Raw genomic sequence first — 23,351 nt, forward strand, 5'->3', positions numbered from 1 at the left:
AACACACATCATCTCTGGGTCCCAGGAAAAAGTAAATTCTGAGAGCTGGAGTAACCCTGGTAATGTGACAGTGATATATTTGACTAAATCTTTCTTTTGATAGTGACTTCTCCGTTGAATCATTCATTTGTCGTCCTCTGCCCTGGGAATCTTTTACTTTTGGTATATTTATAACAAAACCACAAGCTGCTGGTTTTGTTTTGAAGCTGGAAGATAACAGCAGACGACACCTGATCATGGACAGAATTAATATTTTACTACATCTGTATTTCTACCACGTTTCCTGGTGTTTGACTTCAAAAATAAGTCAGTTCAGATTTTGGGGAAATGTGCTTCTCTTGAATGGTTATTAGTAGTAAATATCTTACCAATGACACCTTCTGTGTGATGAGGCTAACGACTACTCGTTTACTACTTTTTTACAAACTGGATTTGGAAAATCTAATTCGGGGCCAAGCCCAACGAAAACATAAGAAATCTTTTATTTTAAATACGAGACTACGGTAACCTATAGGAATCCAGTAGAAACAGGGCTTTTTTCACCTCATACGCGTCTAGCCTGCTTTTCTTTCCCGTCGCAGGAGGCGGCTCAGTTTGCCGGCCATCACAGCCTGATCATTACCCAGGGAACACTTTGCAGAAATTGTCACAAATCTTCCTGTGATTCACAAAACATTATTTTCTTCTATTCCCTGTGACTTGTAGAGTTGCGCAGTTACTACCCACGGTGTGTGAGTGTCGCCATGAGCTGTTTGCACCCACCGTCAGTCTGCCAGCATCTGGAGCACAACATCCTGTCCTCCACAGGCCATCTCCACATTTCAAAGCTTTATGCTGGGACTCAGAGCAAAGTCGGCGTTTTAAATACCCACAGGTATTACATTTTTTATTTTTAGTTTTTAAAGGATTAACGTTTGGTTTCATTGCAGAATGTATGCCCCAAAAATAAAAACATACCAGTCAATGTAAAGGTTCTCCATTTCTGTTGTGCTGCACTGCCCCCTACAGTTCAAGGGGAAAAAATACAGCAGAAACGGGAGAAATTCTGAAAAGTGGGAAATTTTGATCTAATTTTTAAACTTAAAAATTTAGGACCACAAAACTTGAGCATGTAACAGAACTGAACATGACCGTTTGGAAACTTCAAATAACTTAACACTCTATTAATATATTTCAGATCAGTCAGTATTACTGCAAACTGTTTAATGGGAATATATTTGACCTTATGAGTAGCAGCTTCAGCATAACTTATTTCTAATTAACTGTCTCAAGCTGTCATTTTTATTTAATCTAAATGTTTTTAAATTGAAGCAGTGTTTCAGTGTGGGTGTATATTTGCAAAAGTTATTTAACTTCAATGTTTAAAGACACAATATAAAACATAAACAAGAGCTGCAAGATATTACAAAATCTCACATGTTATACACACGCTTGTTTTCTTTCCGATTTCTGATTCCTACTTTGTGACCTTTAACATTTTTGGCAAGGTCATTTCTAATGTGAGCTTTTGCTGCCATGAGACTCGCATACAATCACATTATCATGAAAAATACAACTTCAAAACATGACCAAAACTTATTGCTATCCTAACAGCTCTTTGCTATATGAATATGGTGCGATTGGTATTGCAAAGACAACATATTGTGCTGCCCCACTGGAAACCTAAATCTACTTGTGCACAAGTAAAATTTCCTTTTGCTAAAATTAAAACATGTTTTCATTTTTCTGATATATTCCAACTTTAACACAAAACTTGATGGACAGTAACAGTCTGCAAATTGGTAAAAAGTTCACAATATTAAAATTGTAGTTGAATTTAACATTTTATTGGAATGACCTTTGGTTTTTAGTTCAAAGTTTAAGATTAATGCATCATCATTTAGTGGCTTTAATAACCAGCTGAAAATTCCTGTGCCATTTTTTCTTAAATTTGAAATTATCCTTAAAAGCATATACTCCATATTCTGGGGGAATTTTTAAAAAAGCAAATCAAATAGAAATGTAAACAAGAACCAAAGCAAACACAAAAGTGAAGGAATATAAAGCAAGATCCTGCCAGTGACAAACACTGATCCAACCTAGGAAAATAGAACAATTTGCCACAGTGCCAAGTGAAATAAACAAGACAAACAAAATATCTGGAAAGCATTGAGAAATAAAACTATACATCTTAGAAAAACAACATGTAAAACACACAAAGTTACATTTTATTCCAGTAGTTTGTCATTAGGTTCAGAGTCTTGAAGAGAAATACGAACTGGTTGCTGCTGTAAAGAGTCGGTTTAAGCTGACAACATTTGGTTATTCTGCAGAGAAGACTTTGATTTTTTAAGGTCATGGCCTCATAAACTGATCAGTCATGATTACTGAAGACAGGTCTAGACAATAGTTTTGAATTGGTCTATAAACTTTTCTCAAAGTGTAACATATATAATCAGTTTAAACAGCCAAGAACAAATTAGAAACTATATCATGCTTTAATCTCTAAAGGGCTGCACCATATTAGAAAATTATTCACTAATCTGTGCTCCAGTCAGCATTTTGAGCAGGGCCATTTCCAACTTCATAACACTCTTGGAATACATTAGTCAATTAATGCAGTCCAGTCTTTTGAAATATGAATGTTATGCTGACATATTGTGCAGTCCTACCTCAAATCAACATTTACATCTTATGATGGTTTTGTAAATTAAGTAAAAAAAGAGGTGGACAGCTCTAACCAACCAGCTTCACCGTTTCCTGGAAAGTTTATCATGTCGAATCATGTTGCAACTTTAGACAAATCCAAAACGCTCAACAGGAAACAAAAAAATAAAATGAACCCGTCAGTAAAATTTAAAGTTTACATTTATTTATCGAAGGGCAACACAATTCATAAATACTGAGCAGCTCGTTGGTACATTCAGACCAAGTGAAGTGAAATTCTCGAAAGCAAAATGAAAAAAAAAAAAAAGAAATCAAATCTAGTTCAAAACAGAAATGTTGCAGATTCTCATGTGTTAAATGTTAATTTACAGTCTCATACAACCAAGCAGCAACAGGTCAGCTCGGGTCAAACTAATCTAGGGTCACGATCATGTGCTTCGCTCACCACACTATGGCAATCACTCTACTAAACTGCAGATCCAAGCAGAGGCTGAAGCCGTTTTAAAAAGTCAAAAAGGGTTTGAATGCGTCAGACGACGTGTTGTTGCAGATTCCTTTTCTTGCATAAAGGCCGGTCCTTTTTTATTTTTTCCTCTCCAACACGTTCACTCCACATCCATTGTTCATAAATGATAGTCCATCTCCAGGTCCGGCATCGTCAGCACAGAGATCCGATCCAACGGTTGTTTGACAGCATGATGGGAACTCTGATCGGAGGCACGTCAAGGCTGAGCTTTGCAGGACCCGAAAAATACATTTAAGGTTTTGGGTTAGGCAGAGGGCGCCGGAACAGCAAGATGTGAGGTTCTGGAGGGTGAAAAAAGGCAGAAAACAAAACTTGTCAAATGCAACAATACGTTTAAAACAGCCGAGGTCAAAACTTTAGACACGTCGGGGGTCAACATCCTTTGCAGATTTGATAATATCATGGTCAAGTCCAGTCCTCCACAGGTACATCATCCGATTTTCAAACAGATTCCAGGCTCTAAACACGCCTGGGTCCCATCAGACATTGAGCTCTACATCTTTCAGGTCAGAGCATCTTGTTTCAGAATATTAGACATTTTGTAGCAAATCTCTAGACCTTGATGCAATGAGGTGATTTAGGGAAAAAAAAACCTGAATGGGGAGGGGGGGGCAGTTTTAGGCTGTTGAAAGAAAATTAAATTTTCACTGTGCATACATTTTAATGACTAAAGTGATATTTTACTACTAAAAAAAAACTTTTGGATGAAAAAATAAATTAAGAATTTAATCTATTCAAGTGCCTTGACAAGCTCATCTTCCAGCCAGCAAATAGGAACACATGTTCATTTAGGAAACAAGATTGCATTTCACTGAGAACTGAAAAAAAGTTTAAGAAAACTTGCAGGCGCATTTTTTGTAAACTGCATTTACAAAAAAAGTATATAATCCAACATCAATACTACCAGTACAAGCATACATAACCAATATAATTAAAAGCTTAAATCTCTGTGGCTCTTGACACGTTGCACTCAGTTGTCAACACTTCCACTCAAACCCAGCTTCGTTTTGTTGCTGTGCACATTTCATACATCGCCGCTTCTCTTGCTATTTTTACCTCCCAAACGCTTACAATAGTCATGTGAGCTATTGGGGGAAAACTGAATGTCTGAAGGTACATTCCTTCTTGACAGACCTATCACTTAATTGCATTACAGGAGGTTTTTTTTTTTTTTTTCACACCACAACAACCACATTATTCAGTTACAAATCATAAGTGTCAGTTTCTCAAAGTAGAAACTGCATACATCAGTCAAAACCAAAGAATTTATGGCCCATTATTAAAACTGTATGATAGACTTCAAGTTTCATCTTTATTAATTTCAGAACTTAAGTCCTGATTTAAGAGATTAAATATACATACAAAAAAAAAAAAAAAAAACTTATGGAGCAACCGCTTTATAGTCAAGTAATTGTTTAATAAGCCATGCAACATAGGAGAGACATACTTGTGCATTTCATCTTTTTTATTTATTTATTTTTTTAATCAACAGGTTAATCAAGCAGTATGGATAACTGCATTTTAATATTCAAAACCTGGTAGTTATCTTAAAATGTGGATCTAAACACATGCACCCCCCCCCCATCAAGGCTAGAACTTCCACATGTCATTAACAGTCACTTGTATAAAAAAAGAAACTGGGATAAACAAGGGTAAAATCAGTAATATAGCCGTGTAAAGGTACATTTATGTTTCAGCCAACACCACCCATACCTGGTTGATGGATCATGTAATGCACCCATCCCTGGCTCTGCTGGACCCCCAGGTTCCTCCACTCGGTCTCAGACATCAAGTGGGTCTTGGGTACACGTTTTGCGATTTCTTTGGGCAGCATTACATGTCTGCAGAATTATACAACGTCAGAATAAACTGGAGGCCTGTTCAGCTCGTGTTGGGTTGCCAGCTACAATGGTATGTCATACAACAGTTACGCAACATGAGGCCAACAAATGTCAATCATGAAAGTAAAACAAAAAAAAAAAGAAAAACTATGAATAAAGCCCACCTGTATTCGTATTTGTCATCGTCATATTTGTCAGAGTAGTAGATCTGTTTGTGAGACATGGCGGAGGCCTGGAAAGAAGTTTCAACCGTTAGTTAGCGTCCAAAGTAAAACTAGGCTAAGTAGCGTGTTAGCAGCAAGTTTTAGTAAAGCGAGCGCAGCTAAGCTAACGGCTTTAAGTTAGGCATGAACTGGTGAGACATGTAAACAACAAGACATTATTTAACCGTTGTAAACGACAGTGGGATAACTTTTAAACTTACCGTATGAAAGCGCAAAGTTACTCTGATCGGAAAATAATCAAGTTATGTAGTTATTCACATCCGATAACAGCAGGATGTTCGCTCTCTCTTTGTTTCCCTCTCGACTGTTTTCAAGCCCGCTTTACTCCGTTCAAAAAGACCTGGCTTCCCCTCATTGGTCAACCAGAAGATCAAGCTTACCTTTCATTGGCTGCTCTGAGGGTGAAACTAGATTTCATTGGCTAATACACCCTGTCAGAGGAAATGACGTAGTTTCCATCTGACTTTCCAATTGGCCAGCGTAATTTGCTCGGTGGCTTTAATGGAGATAAAAAAAAAATCTTGGAGGTTTCTTCATTTATTTGACTACTTGAGTCACAAATTATTTGACAACTAACAATTAAAGCTTACCACGTAATGAAGTTTAAAGTCTGCTCTATTTGCATTTAGTGTAGTAGTTATTTTATGCAAAAGTACAAATGTCTTGTTTTAAAATTTACATTTAAAACGCTTTCATTTTTGTTTTCATACTGATTACCATCAGCGTCACAGCAGGAGACATTTTCTACAATACGTAGATCACAGTTTTCTGTAAATACTAACAAAACATGTTTTTCTTTATTTAATATTTTCCTCTACTACTTAAAAAATCTAATTGTTCCATCTTTGACACTGGTTGGTGGAATGTCAAACCTGGGTTATGCTACTATTTTTAATTATTAGTAAGAAAATAAGACTCTTGTGAATTACAATAAATAAAGGGGTTTCCAAAGTGAGTGTTTTGTTTAATGGTTTCTTCCTGTGCAGAAAACAAATCCTGATCATTTGAGACTATAAGATCTCAATCTGATACCTGTAGTTTTAAGCATAAACATGCACACGCTGTATCATAAATATTCCTGTACCAGTTTACTATTTGCAGGGGCAAGGACCAACTTTCACACCTATTGACCACTTACAGTGGTAACCCTACATTTTGTTTTGGGACAGTGAGAGGAAGCTTGGACAGGCCGGCACAAAGTAGAACATTTAAGACTATCTTTTTAAATAAATAATCTGAAAAGTAAATTGTAAAGAAAGCATTCAGCTTTCTTTATTGTGATGCCTTAAGTAAAATCTGCTATTTTGTATTTTTTTCTTTACAAAATGGCCTATCTTAAAGTAACAAGAGGCAGGACATACAGCCACATACCTGATAGCAATTAAGATAGATCAACCTCTATGCAGAAAGAGCCTATAGGCCAGGATTCTGTGCAGCAACATAAATACATATTCAGATTAATCCAGTTGTACAGAAAGATCCATCTTTCCGTCATCAGCTTTCCCAACCCTTTGAAACATTCGCAAAGCATTTATAGGAAGGATCAAGAAAATTATGGACAACCCTGACCATCCTCTTTACGAGACTATCTTGGGAAGGCAGAGCATCTTCAGTCAGAGGCTTCTTCAGATTCAGTGAAGAACAGGCTGCTGCAGAAGACCTGCCAACAGCCATCACAATATTCAATAACTCTAAGAATCTAAGTTAATGAGCTACAACATTTAATATTTATTACTTCCCTTTGGGATTAATAAAGTATTTTTGAATTTGAATTGAATTTGAATGATTCAGCCACCACCATGTGTCATGGTGGGGGTGACAAATCGAAGACAAGTTGCAGTGTTAGTTTTTCATCACATATAGCATTTTTCATATCAGACAAAAAGCTAGAATTTGATTTTATCTGACTAGATCTCATTCTCCCACATGTCTCTCATGTCCCCAACATAGGACGGCCTTTTCCTTCTCTAGCAGCTCTTCAATCAAAACCTGCTGTTTTAAATGTGCTCAGAAATATCTTTGACTGGACTAAATGAAATATGAAAGACTAGAGTTTGTTTTATTTTCTTCCCTAATCTCTATGTAGTTTTACCATATTCCATATTTTAATATAGATCTACGGCGTTGTAGGAGGCAGAAAAGTGCCTATCACAGTCTGAACACTAAACACACTAATTATAGAGGATAAGGAATCAGATGATGAAACCAGTGTCCACTCTGCAGCAACCGGATCGGTGGGGGTGTCCACTCTGGTAAGTCCCACAGTCAAATATAGCTGTGCAGACGTGTCAGTGAGCCGCTGGTCCGTGCAGCCTCTCCCTGCTGTGTATAAATATGTGTGCACGCATGCATCCTTGGGGGTCGGGGTCACACGTGAATCTGTATTATTATAAACCCAGGAGAAGAAGCCCCGTCCATCACCTGCCGCTTTTTTCACCTGCGTGCGTCAATCACGTCCCTTTTCCTGACACAACGCTTCTGCCTGAGTGGCTCAGCTGTCATCCGGGGGCGGGCGCTCCCTGGCAGATCCTGAAATCCCATTGGCTGGGAGGTTTCTTTGGTTGACGTGACGCAGCTTGGAATTCCCAGAGTTCCCAAGTTCACAGGAGAAGAGCGTTGATTTTTAGAAGTAAGCAGGAGGTTTTGGAAGAAAAATCCGCTAGCGACTGGAGTATAAACAGGTTTGTGTAAATAAACCGTCTTTTATCGGGTGTAGTTTGGCGTGCTCGACGCTCCTGCTAGCTGCAGGGCCTGAGTGGGAACGCGGAAGAGTGGGAGTGGGAATGTTCAGGCTACCATCCTTTGTTTACCATCATGAGTGTACCTTCAAATCGGTTGCTACAACAACCGCAGCCCCTAAAGTGTGTCTCTAATGTGATTTAAACGGAGCCGTTGCACTCCTGAGCCTGCTGGTTAGTGAGTATGTGTCTCTATTTTCCTGTTTTTGGATCAATGAGCTGCTCCAAGCTGAGGTTTCACCATCTTTGGTGATTTATCTGCCGCTCACACTGTCTGGCTGAATGGATGTGGATGAATTGTTTGTCTGTGGATGTTAAGTCAGGTGTTTTTGCTTGTTTTTTCCCCTTCTTAATTTTACTGCGCAGCTGTGTATTATGGATGCCACCATCCCATTACATAACTGGAATCAGGCACAATCAGCTCTTTATCCCGCCTGAGCTCCGTATTTGTTGCTTAAACCTTTCTTAGGTTGCACAATTGTGTCCTTTTAAACAACAGTTTGCATAATCACCTTCAAACACTGCATGCATTGTGGGAGAATGTGCCTTTTTTTGTTGTATTTTTTCCCCCCTACTTAAAAATCATGCACAATATATGCAGTACCGTTATAAAATAATATCACAGCCAATTTGTTGAGTTAGGATAATTTGCTTGAAAAGATTAGTGCCATTTGGACATGTCCACTGAGGACACGTTGTCGCTTTCGTCATGTGCAGGATATTATAAAGGTGAATCTGTGTGGTGCTGTGCTAACCTGAGCCTGCAGAGGGCGATGTCTGACAGCAGCAACAGCACAGGCAGCACTGGCTCCTCCACCAACAGCTGGACCCTCCTCTCTCCAGAGGTAAGAACCTAACTTTGGCAGTTTGGACTTCCTGTTTGGACAGGAAGTCCAAATCCTTTGGCTTAGCTTCCTAAGAAGAGAAAACTAAACCTAATTTAGGAATTATTAATGAGTTGCATGTTGGTAAGATGCATGGTTTCCCGCATCTCACCTGTTGTCCTGTGAGCAGGACAACAGGTGATTGTGCGGGTTTGTTGCTGACCGATATTTTCATTTTTCAAAAACTCCACTCGTCCTTACAGTCTCCAAAGTCACGGAGATTCAGCAAGATGCTGCTTCTTTTCTCGCTTATTTCTTCATTTCAATCCAGACCTTGTCTTCCTGGTTCCTGGCCTATACCACTATGCTCAGGTACCTTGAAATTTTATCCGAGCTGCTCCTGCCAGTTTTATAAAGCACCCCCAGGTGTGGCTTTCTTAAATTATTTAAAGGTGTCTTGGTGTATGCAAACTTTCACCTTTGTATGAAGTAATAAAAAGTTATTGCTCTCATTATTCTGGCATTTGGAGGATAAAAAATAATTCGGTAGTCCTCACTGACATTGAAAATACACAATTTAAAGTTGTTTAATTTCAGACAGTGAGGAAAACTGGTTGTATGCTTTTATTTGGTGTAAGAGACTACTCTCTCAAATTAAAAATTAAAGCAAAATTGATCACTTGTAAAAGTTGGGTCACAAGGAAAAGGCAAAGATTTTGAATAACATCAGAAAGTGTACACATACATAATATTCACCAAACTTCATTTCGTGGAGAAATGTCGGGACCTTTTTGAGGCTAACGTTTGTTGGTATACGGGTGGTTGTTGTTTTCAGAAAGGAGCTTTTTAATGAGACCTGTGATTATTTCAACTTCTACATGTTGTAAGCATAACTCCTAACCTTTTTTTTTTTTCTTTTTGGAGGGTTTCAAACGTAAACATCACTCATAAATGGGTTCATTTGTTTGCCCAGCACAGTGCTCGCATATTTGCTTCCTTAGTCAGGGTGACTTTCATTGTTGAAAGACAAATAAAAGAAAGCCACTGGCTCCAACTCATCTGACTTTAAAGCCACAACCAAAATGGATGAAAGCTTTGAATTTTCAATTCTGTCCATGGAAAGATGGTGCTGTTTTAATTAAATGTATTATTAAGTTAGTATGGCAATAGACATGCATAAAAAATAAACTTAAATGACAAAACCCTAACGACCAGCAGGGGGCGATGTTAGAGAGGGAAATGTCTTTTACCTTGACTTACCTGTATTTTCGTTGTAACCAAAGCATTTCCATAGCAACTGCTTTTTTTTAAGAGATCCAATCGTAGTTTTACACACAAGCATAAAATAAAGAACACCAACTACTGATAAGTAGCTTATAAAAGACAACTTAATGATGTCTGATTAAAAACCTATTGAGTCACTTGAGTCAACAAATAAGTGAACATATAAACAATAAGGAAGATGTTTGTTTCTATGCATTTTTTAAAAGCAGGTACAAAGAATTATTTGGCTAAAAAAAATAATTCATATTAAGCTTTTTTGGCTTTAGCTTTCTCACTGAATCTATGACAACCAACTCTAATTTAATATTTACTGCATTATAAGATTAAAAAAAAAATCATATGCAGTCTTTGCCTACCTGCATTTCTCCATACTCAATTAGTCCATGTAAACAAACAATCCGGTTCTTCTGTGGTTTTGAGATGGCAGGTGTCAATTCATCAGAGTATAAATAGAGGTCGCTCCTTTTTCGACAACCCAAGACTTCTGAACACTGAACACAGCTGCTCTAGAGCATTTAAGATGCAAATTCCTCTCATTTGTTATTGCCATAGAGTTTACGGGTCAGGGGGAAAAAATGAAGCTAAATTTGCATGATCCAGAGAGTTTTCAGTAACAGAAAATGCTGTGACCTCCAATACTTCAACCAGAGAAAATAGAATAAAGAATCATCCCCAGTTTATTTTCGTTGAAAATGTAAGAAAGTATTTTAATTTAGTTTATTTTAGGGCGAGTTTTAATCCTGCTTGCTTTAATATTTAATAGCTCTACTGGACATTTGCTGCAGGCATCCTCATCTCATTCTCCAGTCACTGGCCAGACAGTAAATTACATCGAAATTAAGGAAGCATTTTTATATCTGAAGTTGGATGAATTACATTACAAGAAGCCGACGTATTAATCTTGATGAGGAAGAATTGACCTATGAATATATGTCTTAAGTGTCCTGACTTCAGTAGGAAACATTTGCATGCCAACTATGTGGGAAATGAAACTCTTGTTCTTAGGGAGATGCTTATCAAGACATCCCTTACAGTGGATATCAACCTGGCTTGTGAATGCAAGTTTAAGTGCAACATTTCCTGTCTAAACTTGTAACCCCGAGCCTAAAAATCCTAAAAATCTGCCGGATGTTTGCAGGAAACCAAATAATGAGTCACCAGCCGTACAAAAGGCTCGGCATGAATGAAAGCCACTCCTTCCTCCGCTATCTTTTTACTGCGGAGGAATGTAACTGCATTGTTGGTTTTGTCTGCCTCAGGTGTAAAGACGGCTCAAAGGTTTCGTTCCTTTAAGGAGCCAAATGCTGGGGTCGTTGCCTGGCTGCATTCTGATGCAGTCTGCAGAAGAAAAAATAAAAATAGAGAAGCTTTAGATATCGTCTGGAATGTGATCAAATATTAAATAAATCTAATTCAAAAATGGTAAAAAAGCAAAATATTAACTTTTATCTCTGAGGATATTTTATGTACTTCAGAAATGTCTATGCTTTTTCTTTTAAAATAATTTAAGAAATATATTAGTCTTTATGCAGGTATTATTTATTTGTTATAATTTTCTAGGTTTTTCTCCAGTGGGAAAAATTTAAAATGCAATTTATCCTGTTTAACTTTGGAGCCTTCTGCTGCAAAACCTGCGTACTGTGGCGCTTTGTTGAATAATCAAGATTTAGGCTGGAAAAAAAAAAAAAAGTTAGACAAATTCAACCTTTTAATTTGTTTTTGTTATCAATGTGGAACAAAGTCCCTACAGGAAAAACTGTATTTATTTATAAAGAAAACCACAGCAAAGAGGTTTAGCTGTTTCCAAACATGTCTCCAAACATGTAATGGAGAAATGTTTGTAATGTGTCCATTACAAACATTAGTTGGCACATAATGTTTGCAATGGAGACGTTACAAACATTAGGCGCCAACTACACACCTACTAGTTGTTCGGGAGTCCTTTGCTTCCTACCATCACAAACATAAACCATTTAATCGGTTAAACTCCACCGGGATTTTAACTAGAACTGTGTCAGCTGCGACCCTGCTGTGAAAAAAAAATTAATGCATGAGTATCTGTAATGCTTTCCAAATCAATTTTGAAATACGTTTGTCTCTCTGAGAATGCAACAAATTCCTTGATATTTTTTCATTTAAGAAAATGCCAGGCAACTAAAATAACCTACTGGTAATTTAAGTTATGGATGTTTACGCACAAACCTCTTTTTTAAAATATAAACTGATGGAATCGGATACCGTATGGAACCTCGTAGGATTGTTTTAATTAAATGCTCTGTTTATTTATGCTGGTTTTTTTCCTCTTGTCAGTAATATGTTTTAAACAGAATCTCTAGATTGTTTTAATAGGAAAATTGACTTCTGAATCAAATCGTGACCCTAAAAATCAGAATAGAATTTAATCGCAGGTCACTGAGCACCTGGATCTATTTAAGTTAACTCCATTAGGCTGTTCACACTGCAGCCAGAATACCGATGTTTCGCCTCAATGCGACCTGATCTGATCTTTTCATGACAGCCTGAACAACACAGGTCAGATTATTATTATTTTTATTTTTATTCAAATGCGGTCCAGGCCAATTGCATATCCGATACGTGTCCGATTTTTTTCAAATGTGACCTGAATCTGAACGGATCTGAACTGAACGTCATTGATACTTGACGTCACTAGTCTTCGTCCTGACACGTGCAAGCTAGAAGAAAAACGACAACCATGACGGACCACAATGAGGATTTAGTTGTTAATATATTGGCTCCGATTGGACAACTTTAAAGTCGTAAGCTACAGTCCACCGTTAGCATTCATGTTTATTTCCGCAATCGCTCAGCACTTCTTCTTCGTCGTCGTCTTTTTCGTGGCTGTTGGCACTGTACCGTCACTCTATGTGTGACGGTATTGCGCCCTCTGCTGTGCGTGCTTAGCACTTTCAGGTCACGCTGGTGATCGCATAAAAGTCGCATATATTTGGAAGCGTAAACGACCACAAGAAAAAAAAAAATCAGATTTTACAAAAATAGGAATTGGGTCACTTCAGGCTACAGTGTGAACATCTCCTTTGTTTTTTCTTCTTCTTTTTTTTCTAAAATATACTTGTTGTTTTCACCATAAAGGATGTGTCTGTTAGTGGTTTATGCTGACAGGCATGTTTTCCTGTCATTGCCACCTGTTTTAACCCGGATCCTGTTGGCTCTTCTCTCCCCGCAGGAGGCTGCCATTGAGAATGTTGGGCCTGCAGACGACGGCACAGAGAGTCTGGGCGATGCCCCCAGTCTCTCTGAGGAGGTGGCAGGTACTGACCAGTCTATCTCTACCCCGGGGTGCAAACGAGCTGCTGTTTCTGTTCCGACATGCTGTGAACTTTGTTTCAGGAGCTGCAGCAGAGGAGAAATCAGCTGAGCTCCCAGTAGAAACTATCTTGTCTGAAGAAGGCCATCAGGTTGGTACAGAGAGTCGTGCAATTACAGACCTTATAAATTATTAGGAAGCAAACCTTTAAAGAGCACGAGGAAATACTGAACTATAGGGCTGAAACGATTGAATTAATCGATTACTGAAATAATCGTCAACTGATTTAGTAATTGATTAATTATTATCAGGACCATACGAACTTTTAAAAAAAGCTATTTGCTGAAAGAACAACACACTTGGAGCATTAATTAAGCCAAAAAAATTTACAAATAATTTTATATTTTGCGCTTAAGGTGGAAAAACATTCTTTGTTTGTAAGCAGAACTCCTCAAGTGGCATTTTTAGTTTCACCTGGTTAAAATTCTGCTAAAAAAAATCTCCTGTTAATCATAAATGTTACTGCAAAACCACAACTGAAAAATGTACTTATTTGCTACATTTTATGTACGTCGATATTGTGTGAAAATAAGACTTAAGTAGATGGAAAATGTGCGTTTTTTTTTTTTTTTTTTAATCTGATTAATCGCCAGAATAATCAAATGGACTAATCGGCTACTAAAATAATCATCAGTTGCAGCAACAATGAAATATGTTGAGCTCAGTAGTTAAAAAAGTGAAACCCTGAATGATAAGTTTCTCTCATATTCAGGTGTGTCAGGAAACTTCCCCAGAGTCCGGCGAGGGTCCGATCCCTTCCAGCCCGTCCCGACTGAGCCCTCCCCCGTCCAACCCTCTGGACGCCTCGTGCATCGACACGGAGAGTCAGCCACCGGTCATCCACGACATCGTGACCACCTCTCCCAGCGACAACGAGCCTCAAGGCGCCATGCCTTTGGTCGGCAGCATCGATCTGGCCGCTCAGCTGGACATCCCGGCTGTTGACATTCTGCTAGCGGACCCCGCCGTGCCTCCCCCTCACATGACGGACGCCTCCGCCGAAGCTGCGCTCCACACGCCCGCTGATTCTGAACCTGCGAGTGCGGTTGCCCGGAATGACGTCTGGAGCTCTGAGCCTGAGGTCACCGTTCCCACGGAGACCCTTACAGCCGCTGAGCCCCCGCCTCTCGTCGAGGCTGAGGTCAGCTTTGCTGCAGAGCCTCCCAGTCCGGTCCCAGAGCGACCGAAGACCGGAGGAAGTCCTGACCCGGAGACGGTCAGCTCTGCCAAGGCGGAGGAAGACGTGGCTGAAGCTGAGAGAGAGGAAGAAATGCCATCCGAGTCACAGAACGTGGATGAGGAAGAAGAGGAAGGTATATTAGTTTCCAATCACTACTCCTAAATGCATTCTTAATATTTTTTTTTTTAATCATGAGAAAATGAATACAGTCAAGAAACGTAAAACACCTGAAGGCTAAAAGCTAATAAACTCATAATTTTGATATCTGCTACAGATAATTAAGTTACAAATCATCATTGCTAAAATCTGTTATTTTAAAGAAATGCCTTTTCTTAAATGAAAACTAATTTTTATTTTGAGCCATACCAAGATAATGAATATCCTCAAAAACCCAGCTGTGCCTGATTTTATCAATGAAACCTATTAAAATATTAATAAATAGCTGCTTTAAGTATTTCTTAAAATTAAATAACACTGAACATCATTTCAGAATAATGTAAGTTGGCAGCTTACAGAGAAGCCTGTGACAATTAATCGCAGCAATGAATTAAATCAAGCTCAATAATTTCCATTTCCTGATTTATAATTTTTCAGTTTTTTCTCTCTTTCTTCCGAAAACCGTCTTCAGTTTTCAGTCTGGTGTTTTGGTCTCAACCAAACCTTTTTTTTGGAAGGACAATTTTGTTCACAGCGACTTCATAATTCATTTTTTTCTGTTGTTTTGTTTATTTTTTCTGAGTATTTAAAATGTCAGTTCCTGTACTAAATATTTATTGGAATTCAAAGTTTATAGATCTTTAAGAATGCGTTCTTACATTATTATCCTATTACCATTATATTAAAAATAACAATATCATCGTTTATCGCTGTAACTTCAACCAGCAACATTTTCTAACATGACAATCCTACATTGCTGATAAAAATCGCTTTGATTTGATTGATAAAATCATGTTTAAGCAAACAGTTATTGCTTAACTGGGTTGTTTTTATTTACCCCTTTGGTGACAGGTAAAAATGTTTTTGATAATCTCACATTAATACAGATTATTAATTAATTTATGAAGCTTCTGCTGCATCAGGAAGGCGTCTCAGGTCTGTTCATGATGCAGCAGAGCTTCATTCTTTGCAGTTAAATCAAATAAGAAGAAGAAGACGAAGAAGAGGCGAACTCTGAGATGATTTGTGACCACATTTCTTATCTGTGTCATGTTAGCATCTGGAATATGATTTACTGGTCTGACGGAGAGTCCCACACCCCGTTGAGAAAATGCATAAACCCTCAAGCATGAAATTACTGCTGTTGTAATTTAGAGGGGGGAAAAATGTCACCCATTTCCACAAGCAGCAGTCTGCTTTTGTCACCAGCGTTCCTCACATGGTGTTTGCAAAATTCCCTTTGTTTTGCCTGCCATTTTCTGTACGATGGGCAGGCTGCCAGAGGACGATTATCGTTTTGGAAACGGCTTCAACACTCGACAGTTTAGCCCCAAAGATGCAGAAATGATTCATCGAAGTGGTATGGCGGGACAGCTGGGTATTTGCGGTTGGGTTTCAGGCTCGTTGGCACAAAGACTCTGCTGTTGCCGTCTTCTGTTTTCATCTTCTGTGTTTCTTTTTTCTTTTTTTCCCCCCAGATCAGTCCAGCAGCATGGAGACGGGTGAAGTGAACGGCTTTGATGACGGACTGAGGAGGAGGAATGTTCCCTCCTTTGAAGCGCCAAGACCAAGAACCTCCGACGAGGAGGACGACGAAGAGGAGGTCGAGTTCAAGATGGCGGAGAGAAAGGAGGACAAGCCGTGGTTCTCCATGAACAAATGCGTTGTGGCTGCTTTGGTCCTGCTCTTCTTAGGTTCCCTGTTTCTGTCAGGTGAGTTCCTCTTCTGCGCTGCTAAATCGCAGGTGGTTCTGCTTTTTCAAGCTTTTTGCAGCAAAAAACTGTCAGTTTGCAGACGTGCAAAGCTAACCAAGAATTAAAAACAAACGTAGAAGTAAAACTGACTCTACAAGAAACATTTTGAGTCAAAGAATGGCAAGTTGACTTTATCTTTGCCTCCTAATTATCTTTGTTTTTAATTGATTCCTACCTGAGAGTTGGAATCAAAGATCACAACAGTTGAATTCTACATTTAACGTTAATGTTTCCAAGCCCTCTGAATCCGCACCACATCCTTCTCTCTGGAACCAACTCACAGCAAATACCATCTGATGGCACTTTGCACGACGAACAGGTTCAATTTCTAACCAGCTGCAGGGTTTCTGTGTGCTTGAAATCCTTGGATTTCAGTGAGATGATTTCAAGGTTTGGAAAGTGCTTGATTTCTGCATAAGGTTCTTGAAAGTGCTTAATATTCAAACTGCACAGTTTTGTATTAAAGTGCAATGTAACATTTGATTAAAAGCCTAAATTTAGAAAGCGTTATTTGCAGTTTTCTAAATAATTTTTTCTGTCTGAAGTTAAATCAGATAAAAAAATGTTCTTTTTAGGTCTGTTAGAATTAACCAAACTATTTCTATTTGCTAAATGCCAGAAAACGTAGTGAGAATATTCCTCTGATTTTTTTTGTAGCTTTCTTTTTACCTTTTGTTATCATTTAATTTGAGCAGGAGGATCATTTACCCATGATTTGTTTGGATTGTTTCAGTATAATTAATATTTATTATTCCTAATGGCTCCATAAGTTACTGATCAATGTCATTTATATAAAATGTTGTTTTATATTTTGTAAACAAGGATCTTTATGTCAAACTAGTGTTTTGTTCTCAGACCAGTCAGGTGTGTAGGATGTGTATGTGTGTGAGGGAATTTAGATTTATTTTAGGTAACCTTGTCCCTGCTGTGAAACACAAAATACTATCACAAGACATTAATAATTGACACTACATTTTTATTTATTTATTTTTTAGTTCTGTATTGTTTTTATCTCCAGTGTTGAGGTACTGGAAACTGGAATAGTCTGAGTTTGTACGAACCCTGCGGTCATACAGAACGATCTATTCTGTTTAGAGAACGACGCGTAAACACGTTTCTTTGCCGTCGTCAGCAACACTCGGGTGTCCGTTTATTTGAATCCTGCCGACTAAGCTGCGCTACGTCAACAGGCTTCCTCTCTGACCTGGATAATGCTAGGTCGAGCATCAAAGATAAGAGCGCAGCGTAAGCTCCGGCCCTCAGCGGCCAGCGCCCTGCAGATTGTCGGAGGGTTTATCTGCTCTGACGGTTCCTGCAGCGACAGCAGGAAAAAAAAGCAAATAACACTCTTTCTGAAGTGTGGCGTGACACCGTTTGTTGCCGTTTAGGGAGAATCGTGAGGGCGTGGCTCGATATTGGCGCAGAAGTGCTGGAATGTTTGTGTTCGATGGAGTGAGAAACACGATTCCTTTACAGCTGGCTGTGGGCTGCGCTTGAAAATATTTGTTTATAAAAAACATCTCTTTGCCAGATTTATGTAAAATTTGTGTCTTCTTTTCTTGCAGGGGACATTGACAGCCCTGAATTGACTGTCGGAGACAAAGTCAAAGTCCAAAAGCAGGTCAGCTTTTACCTTTAAAACTGCAAAAATATGAAATCCTGCCAAATATTTTTGGTCCAGTTTTTAGTGCAAATATCTTGAAATTCGATGAAACAAATTTACAAGTAACTTTCAGCAAGATACAGGACTTTGATTTAAGTAAATAATTCCTTAATATTGACACAAAAGTTCAACTGGCTGATTATTTAGCTTGCAAGAAGAATGTTTTCTATGTTATGTTATTTTAAAAACAATATTAAGGAGTTATTGACTAAAAACTAATTGCTTGAAAGTGACTTGTAAGTTAGTTTTGTCTTATTTCAAGTGTAAAGATGTAAAGATGTTTTACTAAAATGTAGGCCAAAAAATGCATAAAAAGCATATTTTTATTCTTGTTTTACTAAAATGTAGGCCAAAAAATTCAATGTTCAGCATCCATCTGATCCATTTTTGTTCAACAAACCGTCAGCATTGAAGCTGTTCAATTAAAAAAAAGTGAACAACTTATTTTAAAAACATGCATTCTATTCACACACCCCTGAATTTCTCTTCAGGACTGTCCACAGAAAATGAAAGGAATGCTGGATGAAATAAAAGAGCAAATCACTCATCTGGAGACTCGCATTCAGGTCGGCATGCAATCCTGTTGGTTTCACTTCTTCACCTTCATCCTTTCTTTCGGCGAAGCCTCTTCAAAGCGCAGATATCTCACCTTTTTATTCATTGCTGAAGCTTTGAAGGATTTCATTTGCGACCCGCCTCTATTTTTGCCTTCTGCCTCTCAGATTAGGACAGAACAACTTGATTTGGAGATGCAGGCGTTGGCCGAGAGCGACGACGAACTGGACAGAGCTGGTGTGGAGGAGAAGATGTTAAGTCTGAGGGAGGAGCTGGCGACCCTGCTGAAGCTGAGCAGAGAGCTGCAGAGTCTGCGGGCCCGAGTAAACAAATTCAGCCAGTCCGCAGGTACGACTGCGACGTCTTAAATCTGGTTTATGTGGAAAAATAAATGCGTTCCTGTTACAATGCTGGCCTTTTGTGGTGCAAGAAAGGAAGAATGAGCCTTTTTAAATGGAAAAACGTTGGAAAAAAGAACTACGATAACGTGGTTGCTCACGCAAAAGCTAATACTTTATTGAAGAACCTTAATGTAATTATAAAATTCAGTCTTTATTTGCAGTTTATCAAGAAGACTTGACTGACTTCCCTTCTGTACTTGAATAAGTTTTCCTAATCTCTCAGAATGTGATGACTGTCCTGATATTTGGACAGATTTGGCTACAAAGTTTAACTTTGCTCAGATAAACTCATTGTTCTGTTAATTAGGGTGAAAACTGCAAAAACCCAAAATATCAGCAAGTAATTTTGATCCAGTTGCAAGTGCAAATATCTTCGTACACTTCAACTAAGACAAAATTAACCTACAAATAACTTTGTTACAAGAACTTGTTTTAAGTAAATAAATCTTTAATATCAGTAAAAAAGAAAAGAAAAATAGTACAATTTAATTCATCCTTTCCTGTAGTTAAGACACTGGAAGATTATTTCAGTTCTAAGAAGACACTTTTCCCATGTTGGAAGTAAAATAATCTCCTTAACATTGGACTTTTCATCAATGTTAAGGAATTATTGACAAGATATGTGCTCTAGAAAAAAGACTTTGGGTTTTTGCAGAGAGAAGTTGAAAAATAAAATCCCTTCTCATCCTCAGCTTTCCTGTCTCCTCGAGATTTCAGAGATTTGGTTCTTATAATTTCACCCCTCAGGAAAAGTAATCCCACAGCATAATGCTGCCATCTCCATGTCTCATGGTGGCTCACGTGTTGTTTTACTTTTAAAGGTGATCTGTTGTGCTTCCTCGAACAGATTAGGATTTGTCTAAGTACAAAATCATTCTTAGAAAATGAGATTTTAGGTCAGTTCTGACTATTTTAAGCTCCTTTCAGCTGTTTTGCCAATTTAAATGCAAATAAGCTACTGCTGGCTACCCCCCCTCCCCAACTCGACGTTTACACTCCCACGTGAAAATGGCTGCAAACAGAGCCGCATTTATACAACCGTACATCTTGGAAAAGCAGAAGTAGGGGCTCCTGCACAACCAACAAGAATGCAACAAGTGGTTTCTGAATGGTAAATAAACAGCAAAACACTTATGTCTCTTCCAGCAGCCATTGCACAGGGAATACAGCAGTAAAACCAGCTGACCCAATGTGGTGGAGCTCCACTTGGGTTGCTAGGTAACGAGCTGGGGTTGCTAGGTAACGGTACAGTGTGACTCAACATTCATGAGGGTTTTTTAAATGGTTAATTTATCAGGCACCAAAAAAAGATTATTTTTACAAGAAGTTAAGACTCAAATGAAAGTGCAAAAAGTGAATTTTACACTTTCAGTCCACTTTAAACCTTTGTTCACAGTTTCAATAGCTCAGCACTCGCACCGTCTCTGAATCTTTAATATCCTCATTTCTCTTCATATGATGCAGGAAAGGCGTCGTCTGCTCCCGCTTCATCTTCCGAGTCTGATGCCGAAGACGCTCCGAGCTCCCAGACTTCAACCGGACCAGAGAGGGAGCAGGACGAACAGCTGGAGGAAGAGCTCCACTGTCAGAAGGATCTGTTGGATGACATCAAGAAACGCCTGGGGGGGATGAAAAAGGACGCAGGGGATGGGAAGCAAGTTTGGGAAAACCTAGACGGGATCCAGGAGCAGCTTTCCAAACATGTGGAGAGTTGGGAGAAGACGAAGCCGCACGGGCCAAAATGGAAAGGGAAGAAAGAGAAAAAACAGGAGCGGGACCACTGGAAGAAAGAGGAGAGGAAGGACAAGGAGTGGAAGCACAGCAAGGAAGAGAAGAAGGAAAAGGAAAACTCTCACAAAGAGTCCTGGAGGAAACACCAGGACGAGTGGCAGAGGAGGAAGAGCGAGCGCAGGATGGACCGGGAGGAGAGGAGGAAGGAGAAGCCGTGGCACAGCCGGCGGGGGGAAAACTCCCATCAGCCCCGGCAGCCGCATCATCACCATCAGCACCACCACAACGACTTCTGGAGGGACCAGGAGCTCAAGCTGCACCGCAATGTCCGCCCCCAGCTGGGCTGCTCCTCGCTGGAGGACTGCGCCTCCAAGGAGGGCCTGTACCCGGTGGAGCTGGCCGAGTTCGAGGAGCTGCTGGAGGGCTACCTGAGCAAGCTGGAGGGCTCCCCCAGCGAGAGCAAGGACGAGCTCCGCAAGGTCACCGCCGACTTCTTCGAGGACGGCGTCTTCATCCACGACCGCGTGCGCTTCGGGGACTTCGCCGAGGACGTGGCGGACGTCCTGGAAGACATGGTGGACATCATGGAGGGCAGCGACTCCCTCGAGGAGGAGATGGAGGAGTTTGAGCGGGAGGCGCTGTGGAAGTTTGCCGCCATGGCTTAGAAGGATTCAAAAGCATTAAAACCCAAGAAGAACTGTTCTCGTGGTGGTTTTGTAGGACATTTCCCTTCCTGCTCCTCCTCTTCTGAGCTGTAGTTGTCGTAGCTTTTGGTACGGACTCCTAATTGTGTCCCTGAAAAGTCTCTAATTATAAGCTAGACTGTGTTTGTCATTTTGGGCTTAGTTGTTACCTACCTCTGTCCCGGTCATGGCTCCTGATTCAGAGTAACCGTAAACTGTGTGACGTTTTTTTTTGTTTGTTTGTTTGTTTTTTTTTTTTGCTTTAATCGGTGCATGTTGCAGTGATGTGAATTTAAACCCAGACCAGACAGGAAGCGACATGAAGTCGATCAGTATTACCCAGTAAATCATTCTTCCAGTTGGTTCTCCCGTCTGAAGAGGAGATCCTGCTGCGTTGGGCGATCGTTATCAGATCAGGTCCGACCGGTTTCTTTGCCGACATCCTTTTTTTTTTTTTTTTTTTTTCACCAAGCAAACACAGAAAGAGAGAGCGAGAGATTTGTTATGAGCCTCCAGCATTTTTTTGTTGTTGTTGTTGAATCTGACTCACCTCTGATCTGTTGACTCGATTTCTGCTCCTGGAGAAAAAAAAAAAAGCAATAGCAAAAGAGTCGAGACTTCTTAACCACTTTAGCACTTTTTCTCAAGCATGTCGGACACATTTCCCTCCACTGCTTTCTGTACCGCATAAAGACACTCAGACCAGTCTGGGGTTAGAACATGGCGAACTTCCTTCAGCTCATCTGCTGATGCAGCAGAATTAGTTCTGCAGCCAAACCTGTAATTTTCCCTCCTCTCGTTTTGTTCAGACGTTTGACTTGACTTGCATGCAGGTGATTTGGTATGTTTTTTGCCAGAGTTTAGATTATAAAAGACATGAAAGCATTTGATTTTCGCACATCAGGTGAAGGTGGAAGGAAAAAAAAAAACCGCACAAAGTTCACAGCCTGAAACGTTCACAGTTTGTTCCTTTTCCTTTCGCCGGCGCTGATGTTGAAGTTGGAGCCGTCGGGTCGGGATTGTTCAGGAGAAGCTCTGGCGTGATTATTTATTCTGTCACTACTGCTCCCGTCTCCTCCCCCCGTCGTCTGTATGAATCCGAGGAGCGACGGACTCGGACCCGGGCCGTTCACGCCGAATGTTGAAGCGACCTTCGTGTACGTTGCGTACCAGCTGCTGCTTAACGTGCCTTTACCACAATATGAAGAACTCAGATTGGACCAGAGTTTCTCCGATTTCACTGGCTTCTGCTAGAAGAGGAAGGAGTTTCGGCGACTCTTAATTCGCCCTGCTGCTCGCAAGGCACAGAGTGAATGTTTGGGGAGTTTACTTGGGAGGTGGTTTATTTCTGAAGACCTGCTTGACCAAAGGTGTTTGGAGGAGTCCTCGAAGCACAGATCGAAGCGAGAGTTTAATCGATATTTGAAAGTATTTCTGCGTCCGCGGGGCGACGATGGGGCTCAACGGATGTGACTTCATTTGACCCCTGGGCAAATATAATTTCTATCATCATCAGTTGTCTCCTGTTTTTATGAAATAAAATGTTGAGTTCAATACATTTTTCACCATGTTGGTTGAAGTTTCTTTTTGTTTTCAGAAGTTTTGTGGGCTTATTTTGGTCCGTTTGACGAGGGTTGACTCCAGGGTAGAGTGATTATTTTTGTTGTCCACTCAGCCCATTGGTAGCTCCTTGTTTCTTCCTGAACATCCTAACAAGTTTCCTACTGGAGACGGTTTGGTCTTCGACGAAGGTTTAAGACATCCTAAAAATGTTTTCTTCAAAAAAATTAGAAATGGAT

At 39.7% G+C, this 23,351-nt stretch overlaps 2 protein-coding genes across 5 annotated transcripts; one reads left to right on the forward strand and one right to left on the reverse strand.

The window, feature by feature from the left end:
* Nucleotides 1–2,829: 2,829 nt before the first annotated feature.
* Nucleotides 2,830–5,586, reverse strand: cks1b (CDC28 protein kinase regulatory subunit 1B). Its single transcript, XM_008422500.2, has 4 exons — nucleotides 5,438–5,586; nucleotides 5,178–5,245; nucleotides 4,886–5,013; nucleotides 2,830–3,453 (listed from the first exon to the last, which is right to left on the reverse strand). The coding sequence occupies exons 2-4, from the start codon at nucleotides 5,234–5,236 to the stop codon at nucleotides 3,404–3,406; spliced, it is 237 nt and encodes a 78-aa protein (XP_008420722.1). The 5' UTR covers nucleotides 5,237–5,245; nucleotides 5,438–5,586; the 3' UTR covers nucleotides 2,830–3,403.
* Nucleotides 5,587–7,623: 2,037 nt separating this feature from the next.
* Nucleotides 7,624–23,110, forward strand: pbxip1a (pre-B-cell leukemia homeobox interacting protein 1a). Of its 4 annotated transcripts, none has more exons than XM_008422505.2 (10): nucleotides 7,624–7,918; nucleotides 8,693–8,820; nucleotides 13,289–13,373; nucleotides 13,453–13,520; nucleotides 14,142–14,731; nucleotides 16,242–16,477; nucleotides 18,085–18,140; nucleotides 18,674–18,748; nucleotides 18,905–19,085; nucleotides 20,603–23,110. In XM_008422505.2, the coding sequence occupies exons 2-10, from the start codon at nucleotides 8,749–8,751 to the stop codon at nucleotides 21,532–21,534; spliced, it is 2,295 nt and encodes a 764-aa protein (XP_008420727.1). In that variant the 5' UTR covers nucleotides 7,624–7,918; nucleotides 8,693–8,748; the 3' UTR covers nucleotides 21,535–23,110. The 4 variants fall into 4 exon arrangements, with proteins under 4 accessions (XP_008420727.1, XP_008420723.1, XP_008420725.1 ...); XM_008422501.2 differs by having other exon boundaries at nucleotides 7,629–7,918; nucleotides 14,142–14,742; nucleotides 16,244–16,477; XM_008422503.2 differs by lacking the exon at nucleotides 7,624–7,918 and adding an exon at nucleotides 7,964–8,157 and having other exon boundaries at nucleotides 14,142–14,742; nucleotides 16,244–16,477.
* The last annotated feature ends 241 nt before the right edge of the window (nucleotides 23,111–23,351 follow it).

Source organism: Poecilia reticulata, linkage group LG11 (assembly GCF_000633615.1).
Source record: "Poecilia reticulata strain Guanapo linkage group LG11, Guppy_female_1.0+MT, whole genome shotgun sequence".
NCBI classification, from domain to species: domain Eukaryota; kingdom Metazoa; phylum Chordata; class Actinopteri; order Cyprinodontiformes; family Poeciliidae; genus Poecilia; species Poecilia reticulata.

Excerpts from the sequence above, each read along its gene's own strand:
- cks1b (XM_008422500.2), bottom strand. The coding sequence starts at position 5,236 with ATGTCTCACAAACAGATCTACTACTCTGACAAATATGACGATGACAAA. Across the intron at positions 5,014-5,177 it reads GATGACAAATACGAATACAG|ACATGTAATGCTGCCCAAAG; the intron begins GTGGGCTTTATT and ends ATAATTCTGCAG. Across the intron at positions 3,454-4,885 it reads TTACATGATCCATCAACCAG|AACCTCACATCTTGCTGTTC; the intron begins GTATGGGTGGTG and ends TTCACCCTCCAG.
- pbxip1a (XM_008422501.2), top strand. The coding sequence starts at position 8,749 with ATGTCTGACAGCAGCAACAGCACAGGCAGCACTGGCTCCTCCACCAAC. Across the intron at positions 14,743-16,243 it reads GGATGAGGAAGAAGAGGAAG|ATCAGTCCAGCAGCATGGAG; the intron begins GTATATTAGTTT and ends TTTTCCCCCCAG. Across the intron at positions 18,749-18,904 it reads ATCTGGAGACTCGCATTCAG|ATTAGGACAGAACAACTTGA; the intron begins GTCGGCATGCAA and ends TCTGCCTCTCAG.